This window comes from Medicago sativa, chromosome 5 (genome assembly GCF_051527215.1).
Source record: "Medicago sativa cultivar Bolivia chromosome 5, Bolivia_mono, whole genome shotgun sequence".
NCBI classification, from domain to species: Eukaryota; Viridiplantae; Streptophyta; class Magnoliopsida; order Fabales; family Fabaceae; genus Medicago; species Medicago sativa.
Window position 1 is genome coordinate 28,723,903 of NC_140753.1, and position 10,877 is coordinate 28,734,779.

The following is a 10,877-nucleotide window of genomic DNA, read 5'->3' on the forward strand; positions in this document are numbered from 1 at the left end:
GAGACACAATATCATAACAAGGATGGGTCAAAGAAATATCACTCTCCTTAAAGTGGAAAGCAACTTGAGACTCATTCAACAATATAATCGAAAAATGTCGATAATGAATACAAATACTTATACCATGGAAGATTCCCAAAGGCCCGACCTAAACAATAGAACATCCACCTAATTTAAGAGAGAAAACGACAATAAACTCTCATTAACTATTGTGCAAAACAAATGAAGAAACCCAAATCGAGTAGGTATGTATTTTCCCGAATTTCAAAATACAATTATTTTTAGCATTTTTAATTATGTTTGTTTTAAAAAATGATTTTTTTTTTATAAAAAATAACAAATTTTGATTATACCATTCCAACATTTATACCTCCTTCCCATGTGTCAAAAAAAAAAAAAAAACATTTATACCTCCTCGTACTCGTTGTCGTTTGTCTTTGACGAAAGTAACATGTTTTTCACCTTCATCTTCATCCTTTGATTCCATTTTCTCAAACACATTCTCCTCAAAAGAAAAACCTTCAATTTCCAATATGGGAAGAACAGGATTATTTGATCTTGAAAAGCACTTTGCTTTCTATGGATCATATCACAGAAACCCAATTAACATAGCAATTCATCTTTTATTCGTTTGGCCAATTTTCTTCACAGCCCTTGTTTTTCTCTACTTCACCCCTCCCTTTTTCGACCTTCCCAATTTCGAGTTTGTACTATTTGGATGCAATTTTGTATTGGTTTGGAATCTTGGGTTCTTGGTTACTTTGGTGTACTCTGTTTTTTATGCTAGTTTGGATCTGAAAGCTGGTTCTTTGGCTGCTTTGTGTTGTGTTGTTTGTTGGGTTGGTAGTTGTTTTGTTGCTCATCAACTTGGTTGGTCTCTTGCTTGGAAGGTAAACAATCTTGTACCTTTTTGGATGCATTTTTTGTTTGAAAGTGATGTCAATGTTTGTTTTTCATATGTTAGAGACAGGAACATGTTTTCTTGTTCTTGTCTTTTTTGTATCTGTGTAATTGTATGATTTGACCGGATATCGATTGCTCTAGCTTTAATTGGTCTCCCTGCTAGTTGACTGTGGGATTGGTCTCTCAGATTAGTCGTTCTTTGGGTGGATACTGAGTTTTCAACAAAAGAAATTGTCTGACTTGACCATCAAATAAGTAATTTGTAGGAAATGAAATGACATTAGCTTATATACTGTTTGAGGTAGGGGTAGAACTGAAATTGTTTATTGTTTCTCACTAAATGAAGCACGGGCACAAGACACTCCTCGGATTAGACGACACATATAATTACACTGAATTATGTTATTTTCTCAAATTATTAGCTGTGTCAGTGTTCGTGTCGTGTCCATATCCGTGCTTCATAGTCACTAAGCTATGTGATAAATCATGATAAAGGGCAACCCGGTGCACTGAAGCTCCCGCATATGCAGGGTCCGGGAAGGGGTCCCACCATTTGGTGTATTGTACGCAACCTTACCCTATTTTTACACAAGAGGCTGTTTCCAGGACTTGAACCCGTGATATATCATGATAAGAAGCCTAAATTTTTTTGGATTTCAAATACTGCTTTGGTTCAATGACAGAGAAACAGTTACAATAAGTAGAATTCATACATAAACAAGAATCTAAAACAAACTGAGGGGCATTCGGCATTCCCCTGTCTAAAGAACGAGCCATTGACTCTGGCTTCTTGCACTAATTCATGTGCTTCATAGTTATGATTTCTCCTAATTTAAGTGACCCTGGCATTCCCCACTCTGGATAGTATCTGTCTGTAGTCATGAATCACTGCCTCAATCGCCATCAGCCTGCACTTTTTGTTAACACAGTTTGCCACGGTAAGTGCATCTGTGGCTACAGTGAAGTCTCCTAAACTTAATCTAATGGGAATGTGGGCAAAAGGTAAGTTTAGATGTATAGTCTGAACTTAATCTAATCTAATGAAATAGTCCACTGTCTGGTCTTCAAACTATTACTCCCGCTTCAATCTAGTCCACGAAGTATAGAAACCTACTAAACGGTCATTAAAGTGTTCCTCTATCCATTATGTTTGATCCTATGTTAGTTTGGAACGTTTCAGAGCTGTTAAACGCTATGTTGGCACTCACTTTCTCTCGTAAGTGGAATCAGTTTCATCCCTCTTCTCCCTATATTCACTTTAGTCCCAGAATGTTCAAAAATCATATCGAAGAGAAGATGATAAATACACCAATTTGGTCCTTCAATCCATAATCTATTTTCTTGTCTAGGGTATTTGAGTTTAATATCAGTGGCTAATGGCTCCTTCAATGACATTGGTATTAACTCAACAAAGGGAAAAAGTTTTGGATGCCACAGTAGAGGGACTAAAAGCGTGCAACATTTTCCCCTTGTTGAGCTAGAACTGTAATTGAAGGAGACACCAGCCAGAAAACGGGTGTCTGCAAAATCAAACTTGAAGAATGTAGAGAAAGAAAAAAGGTTTGGGACTGTAGTACCAAATTAGTGAAATCAACGTCTTCTCTTCAATTGTTGATTAAAACATTCAGGGACTGAAATGATATATTTTTTAAACTTTAGGGACCAATAAGATGGATTTAGAGAAGAATTTGATTCCATTTAAGAGGGAGAGGGAGTACCAACATGGAACATAACACCTTTCAAACTGACAGGAATATTTTAGATTGTTTTCTAGGTTTCTATATTTCCAAAGACCAAATAGGAGAGAGAATGATAGTTCAGAACACTATTTGGCGGCTTATTCTTATAATGAGTGAGTAGATGCCATTGATTTATTTTGAAAGCCAGTTTTTTTGATGAAATCATTTACAGTGAAGCTTTTCATTGCAATGGTTTCTCCTTAATTTCTCTTCTGTCTTACTCTATTACTTTTATTAGGTTATTCTCCATTTTATTAACTCTTATTCAATAGAAGTCTGAAATCTTATTGGTCTTCTACTTCCATTACCAAACTACAATAGGCAATATTTGACATCGGTGCTAACTTTTACATATTCATTAGTTTCTGATCTTACCGTTTTTGGTGGATCAATCTGTTTATTCATCCATTTCAACATTCATGAAGTAAATCTCCATTTTATCGATTTTTATTTTGGTAACTTGTGGTATGATGGTCACCACTCTTTCACCTCCATCTGTTGATAATTAGCATCTTACAAGTTACAAATGAACTTCTATTTCATATGCTCTTAGAGGTTCTAAATACATTTATATACTAAGCTTCTAAGTACAATACCTTTTAGCTTTTATTTCATATACTCTTGAAGGTATTTCATATTTAGAAGCTTTGTAAGGATATAAGGTTCTAAATACTAAATACCTTTGATTTCAAAGCTTTTCGCAACGAGTTCAGAATTTACTTTCTTAGAATCTCATCAAAACATAATACTTTAAGCAGTTACATGTGGATTTAGATTCTCATATGCCCATGAGGCATATTCATTATTTTGATTTTTAATCTATAAACAAGTATACCAGAGGATAAATTCCAGTGTCAATATCTACATGTTGCAACATAGATATGTAGTTGAAGCACGGACACAGACACAGACACCATACAAGACACGGGCTTTGACACGTCGACACCGCTAATAATTTGATAAAATCACATAATTCGGTGTAATTATATGTGTCGGTGTCGGACACTGGGACACGCTTAATCTGAGTAGTGGCAGAGGTTCTGAGTGCATTTTTTCTGTTTAGGCTGAGAAGCAGATAATAGAACTATTATACTTAAATTTCTTATATAGTAAACTTATCAAGCAAATTGTCTATTGCATGTACTTTTACTCAGAGATCATGACACAACCCTTTTCTGAAAAGTGCTTTACGATTTTTAGAATATTTAACTTATCTCATAGGTCATAATATCATGATTTTATCTTGGATTATTTATTTATATCTCAAATTATCTCTTAGGATTGGTTTCCTATTTCCTTAAATTTCATGATTTGGTTTCTCATTTCATTAGGATTATGAGTCTGGAATTGGTATATGTAAATGCTATATATTTTATATGACAACATGTAACATCATTTTATACAAGAGAATATTGTTAACAGCCTTTTTTTTATCTCTATTTTTCTTCCTCCTCCACCTAAATCTCAATAAGTTTAAAAAAAATTACATACGTTGTGTATTTGTTCATTATCATTTAGCCAATTTCTGTACAGGCTACCTCAAAATTACAATTTTTATCTAGAAATTACTTGACTTCGTGAATATTTGTTTTATTTCTTGTGTATAGAATCATCAATTGGTTCTTGGACAGGTAATACATGACTAATAACCAATCTAAAAACATAGAAGAGAAAACTTAAGAATTTTTGTTTCTTTTTTTTTTTTTATGTAAAAAATACTTGTTTGATGCATACATAAACATCAACGTAACTTTTTGCTCTTTGATCTCAATTCTCAAACAATCTCATGTTATGTATAGATTGTTCTGGTGACTCAGCTAGTATGTTGGATAGGACAGTTCATTGGTCATGGAGTATTTGAGGTAAGTTTCTTCTACAATAACTCAATTCCTCACTTACCCTTTCCTATATGCACCTGAAATTTCTTTTCCCGCAGAAACGAGCACCTGCTCTTTTGGATAACCTCACCCAGGCCTTAGTAATGGCTCCTTTCTTTGTATTGCTTGAGGTATTGGACCGAAATTCTTTATATTTTTCCTGATATTGTTTGTTCTCTTTACTCGGTATAGCTGTCTTTCCTTAATATAGTTTTATTTGCTCAAATGTATTCAATGTAGAACCGATACTTCATATTAAATACGTGTCTGGTGTTTGTCACATGTTGGTTTCGGACACTGGACACATGTAGTTCAATAACTTATGTTTTCTTAAACTACTACCGGTGTTTTTGTCAATGTCTGGTGTCTGTGTCGGTGCTTCAAAATCACGTCTGAATGTAAGGCTATTTGTTTGTTGTAGGCTCTCCAGACTGTATTTGGCTATGAACCATATCCAGGATTTCATTCAATTGTGCAAGCAAAAGTTGAAGCTAATATCGAGGAATGGCAAGAAAGTAAGCAGAGACTAATTTCATAGCTTCTGCTTGGATTTGTGTATATTTAATGGTTTGATGTTAAAACAATCTTTCCATCAACAAAAGAATAATAAAAGTTACAGATGATCTTTTGTATATATTACATGGTATATATGCTTTTCAGGATAATTCCTCAATTTTTTTCATATAAATTATATTTATACCATGGTTATGCTAAAATATGTTAAGTGAATAAAGAAATTCATTGGCAGTGAATGAATGCATGCTTGAATTGGTTAACAAACCGGATTGTATATACGAGTAATGACACTTCATATTTTATTTGTTTATTCGCAATAAGAGGTGAATGTTGAGGTAAGGTGCCCAAATTGATAGATTATGGAAACGGATCCTCTCAAGTGAAATTTTTTGTAGTGAAATCTTAGTCACTCGTTAATTTCTATTACATGCGGTCAAAGTCATTGAAAAATAATTGAATGATGAGATTCTCACGCGAGAAAATCTCATCCTGTAGATTATGTATTCATGCACTTAATGGTGAAATGAGCAACTGGGAAATATTCCCATGGCTCTAATATCCTCCCCCAACTACAATTGGGTTTTACGGTGGTAAATGCATTTTCGAAGCAACAGGTGTGGCAGGCTAATAACTTTGCCCTATGTTGTACTAAACTACCTCGCACGACCATGCTCAAGAGGCTGGGAACGGCGCATCTCAGCCTCACTGTGGAAGTGCTCATGGTAGAGAACTTAGTTCGAAGCAGTACATAACACTTTTGTTTCTTAACATAACCTTAGCTAGCATTAATATGCACAATTTTAAGTCTATACATGGACTCTTCCATGTATGGACTTAAAATCGAGTCCCTACATCAACTCAATTTTAAGAGGGACTTTGGCACAACGGTAAAGTTGTTGTCACGTGACAAAAAGATCACAAGTTCAAGTTCTGGAAACAACATCTTATGTAAAAAACATGGTAAGGTTGCGTACAATACACCAAATGGTAGGACCCCTTCCCAAACCATGTGTATGCGAGAGCTTCAGTACACCAGACTACCCTACCTTTTTTTTTACATGGACTTGATTTACCAATCTGGATACCCTCCGTTTAACTACTCTTTATTTATTTATCATGAGATAGATAGATACATGTGGAAGATTAATGCATCTCATTTTAATAAGTGCATCCCACCGATGGATCTTACTAAACTTCAACTTTATCCAAATTACATTACGACTTATTCAAATGATTAATTTGCTTAATTTTTCTACTTCAATAAATTTAATTTATAAATTATGTAGCACCTTGCTTGCTGACTAAGAAAATACAAGGATTTGTATTATTATTATTATTTTTGTACGAGGAGTTGTATTATTAACTATAAGTCTCAACTCAGATGTGCATGCCTCAGCAGCCGCAATAAACTACCAAACAACGCATGCGCACATTACCGACCTCCCTAACACGTCATTCCCTTATGGTCATCATTTGATATTTTATTTTAATTGTTTGATGTTAACTTTCCGATTTTTAGACAATAGATGTCGTAGTAATCAGGAGTCTGGCACGAGGTATGTTAAGCTTTGACCAACAATTTTTCTTTAAGCATCAAACTCAGATTTTTCTAAACGATTCAATTTTGATGTTAAAATTCCAATTTTTAGAGAATAGACGTCGTAGTAATCTGGAGTTTAGCACGAGGTATGTTAAGCTTTGACCAACAATCGGATTTTTCTAAACAATTCAATTTTGATGTTAAATTTCCGATTTTTAGAGAATATACGTCGTAGTAATCTGGAGTTTGGCATGAGGTATGTTAAGTCTTGACAAATAATTGTTTTTTCAAGCATTAAACTCGGATTTTCCCAAACGATTTATCATTCGATTAAGTTCATTTACGATTTGAGTTCAATCATCAGTTATTTGATGATATTTTATTTTGTAACCATTACACACTGCCGTCATCATTTTGGATAAGCAACACGAATGTACCAACATTAAATTAAGTACTATTTTGATATAACTCATTCTTAGCTTCAATTATTGACTAACAATACTTGCAATTATTTCCTTTCTTTTTGGTCACTTGTTTCGTACGTCACATTAAATTATCATTTCTAATAAGAAAATGTGTGCTTAACCGTTAAATGATTCGTAAGCATGACATAGGAATTCAGTTTGAACTGGATCACAATAGGATTGTCATTCCACATTTGGAACTTAAATCAAATAATAACCAATTAACTTGTCGTTTTATTTTATATAATAAAAATGTTCATTTTTGTAAGCATGAAAAACTTTACCGATTTTTAGTGGAGTCTATCATCTCGAGCTCATTTCTTTTCATCTAAAAGACTCGAACCTGATATTTTGTTTAACAAATCTGAGTCTAAATTTTACTCGAACCAATGAAATATTAATGCCAGCAATCAATTGTTTAACATTAACTTTTCATGAATTTTATTATTTTTTTGAATGATTATTTTATGTCCAAGTCTTTAAAAAAATTTCAGCCAATAAAAAAAATAGAAAAACCTATAACTAATATTCTGTGGGACCTATCAGTTTGAATATAACTGAAAATTCATTCATTGGTTGATGTAATAATAATATATTTCTACAAAGAATCTTCAAGATTATTATATTGGTAATGCTTATCGCCATACCCAAATAATCCATTAATGTCATTTTCTATTCTTTTTTGGTTATTATTCCCTTCGATCAAATACTTGGTTCCCAAAGCTGCTATTTTGTTTCACATTGTACTTCTCTAGATCAGCTGCATAAGTGTTGTTATTAGGCATTTCAACCATCTGTGGTTTTACAAAGGGGTCTATTGTTCCACCATGTGCTGTATTAATTTGAAATTCAAAGGTTGAATTGTATGATCCATCTGATAATATTTGTGATATTGGTCCCATATAATCCATATTCAAAAGATTAGTAAGGGAACATGTCCTTGGAAATTTCACCAATTCTTGTTCACTATCATGAATATTTGTTTGTGTCATATTGATTTGGTTTGTTGGGTAGTCTTCATTTGTCTCCAATGATTTTGTGATGTTCTTCTTCTTATAGATCCTACATAAGACCCAATCATCTAGCTGATGACACATGAACACAAAGTCAAGGTTAGTTCAAGCAAAAATATTTATAAAAAAAAATAGCTACAGCGAATCAAAGAGGAATCTCAATTAAAGACGTCTGGCAATCGACCCTTCAAATTAACAAAATTCTTAATGGTTTCTGAAAATCAAAATTTTCGATCTGATAAGATTTACAAGACAATTTTAGATGCTAAATTGGCCGATCAAAAAATGTTATTTGACCGAATTTTTTAATTTTATAAACTAATTTAAAATTTCTTTAATTCGAAAATCAAACTGCTCGACTGTGACAATTTCAAGACTAATCGGATGATTTACTCGACAAATCTTGAAATTCTAAAAGCTATATAGGGTTAAAAGGCTTACCCTCATAGACCCAATTTGTCTATTAGCTTGTCTTCTTGATCCAATTAACCTATATTCATGCATAATCCAATCTGTCTTGATTCCTTTTGGTGGCCTACCCTTGTAAAATACCAAAGCTTTCTTAACTCCAATATGCTTAGACCCACTAAAGATTGATTTATCTGTTCCAGTGGCTTTCCAATAACCAGAAACAGTTGCTCTATTTGGTCTCACCCCATTTGGATACTTTCTTTCTCTTGGAGTAAAAAAATACCATTCATTTTCTCCAAAGTCTGATTTATCTGCATTTCACCATGACAAGTTAATATTGAAAAAAAACATCCAAACCTCTACATAATAAATTGATATTAATTCGTATAAAAAAGTTTTACACACACGTCCAATCACAACTGACAGCATAAACAATTAGATATATTTTAGGAACTAATATGATAAAATTATATATATAATTGGATGCATGCGTAGAAATTTTTTACATCGGCATATACATATCAATTAAATTCGATAAGGCGATAACATATGTACCTGGTAATTCCCATGGATCAAATTTATAGATATCCACTTCTGGGATGATAGATGCAGGACATGGTTGTGATGTTGCTTGATTACAAAGGTAATACATAATTAGTTCCTCATCAGTTGGATGAAACCTAAAGCCAGGTGGGAGTTCCATTGAGTAAAATATTGAGAAAAATAAGAAACTATAGACTAATAATTTTCTTGGCTATTTTCTTTAGGAGAAAAATGTTACTAGGAAATTAATTTGAGAAAAAGTTGTTAGGAAATTGATATTGTAAAGAAGGGTTCAAAAGAAATCAAGGTGTTTGAAATGTTTGCAAAGAGATTGATGCCCCTTTTATCTTTGAGGTTTTTTGTCGTTTGTGTAGTGTTGCATGGATTTGATTGGTTCATAGAAAGACTTTTTTATGTTACCTTAGAATATGCGTTACAAATTAAGCTCATGCCATGCTCCAATCAGTGACTAGAACTCCCTCACATATCTTTTAAATGACTTTTTCCTTTTTTTTTTTTTTTTTTTGAATAATACTAGCTAGGTCGACTTTATCCACATTAAGGTTGTATTCAATGCTTTGGAGGAATATTATTGGCATATTGCATATATATAAAGTTTTGTATAATTTTTTTGTATAATTGTTGAGTTGATGTCAGCAAAGCTAGTTTTTTGAATTCTTACATCATTACAAAAATGGTGGCATTTACCATGGGAAAGGTGAATCCTTTCCCACCATGGGAAAGTTTTTTTGAACCATTAGATCAAATGAAGACTATATTCTTATCATATTCTCTCCACACTATATTATTTTTACACTATTACACCACCCTTGTCTCTCCTCCATGTCCCCACTCACCCACCAGCAACATCAACTTCACCATCAAGGCCGCCCTCCCAAACCTCACAACTGCGTCCTTCTTGTTGCATCCTTAACATTTTGTTGAATAAAACTCCTCAAGGTAGCTTTAAGTTGACCGTAACATTTTGTTTCATTTTTTATGAGATCTAAAGTTGTTTATTTGATCTTGCTACAACCCAATTAAAAAAATTCCAAGGCCAAAAACAACAATTACAACTTACAATCTCAAACTAAACTGAAGAGGAACAATCAATAGGGAAAAAAAAACAAAAATCAAAGGCTGTCCCATAAGACATATTTAACAACAGAATCATGACTAAATTAAAATTTCTTATTATTAGTCCCCCAAACTTAGCAAAAAAAGAGAGATATCATTACTGGAAGTGGAGACAGGAAATTGGTTTTGTGGGTTTGAGATCGGTGTTATGTAATCTTGTTAATTGGTTTTTGTGGGTTTGAGATTTGAGAAGGAAAGGGAGAAATTAATTAAAAGTTATTATGAAATGATATAATGATGAATTAGAAACGAGGTATCCTTTGTCTCCGATGAGATTCCGGCAAAATTGAGTTAGTTGCACACCCTTAGTTGCACATGGTTGAAGAAAGATAGAAGAAGAGTAGGATGGTGGTGGAAGATGGTGTGAGAAAATATAGTGTTGAGAGACTATTATAATATCATGTTCCTTACTTAATCTAATGGTCCAAAAAAAACTTTCCCATTGTGGGAAAGGATTCACCTTTCCCATGGTAAATGCCACCTACAAAAATATGGATGTTTTGTTTTGTATTAATAATCTTCAAAGATATCAAATTGCTTTGGTTTGAGTGGTAAGCAGTTCGATTCTTATGTATATGCATGGTCTTGTGTAGGCATGAGAATAGGTTAGGCCGAGCTAGGCTTTGCAAGACCTAAGTCTGGTCTGCCATATTTTTTTAAAGCCTTGCTTGCGGCCTGTAATAAGCCTACTTTTTAGGCCTGAGTCTGGCATTCTGAAAGCCTGATACGACATA

The 10,877-nt window shown here is 33.4% G+C and overlaps 2 protein-coding genes across 2 annotated transcripts; one reads left to right on the forward strand and one right to left on the reverse strand.

The window, feature by feature from the left end:
- Nucleotides 1–400: 400 nt before the first annotated feature.
- LOC146921566 (2-hydroxy-palmitic acid dioxygenase MPO1-like) lies at nt 401–5,184 on the forward strand. The gene is made up of 4 exons (XM_085714943.1): nt 401–890; nt 4,442–4,504; nt 4,579–4,650; nt 4,941–5,184. The coding sequence occupies exons 1-4, from the start codon at nt 534–536 to the stop codon at nt 5,055–5,057; spliced, it is 609 nt and encodes a 202-aa protein (XP_085571069.1). The 5' UTR covers nt 401–533; the 3' UTR covers nt 5,058–5,184.
- Nucleotides 5,185–7,585: 2,401 nt separating this feature from the next.
- LOC146921567 (NAC domain-containing protein 2-like) lies at nt 7,586–9,319 on the reverse strand. The gene is made up of 3 exons (XM_085714942.1): nt 9,019–9,319; nt 8,494–8,774; nt 7,586–8,124 (listed from the first exon to the last, which is right to left on the reverse strand). The coding sequence occupies exons 1-3, from the start codon at nt 9,164–9,166 to the stop codon at nt 7,729–7,731; spliced, it is 825 nt and encodes a 274-aa protein (XP_085571068.1). The 5' UTR covers nt 9,167–9,319; the 3' UTR covers nt 7,586–7,728.
- Nucleotides 9,320–10,877: the final 1,558 nt, after the last annotated feature.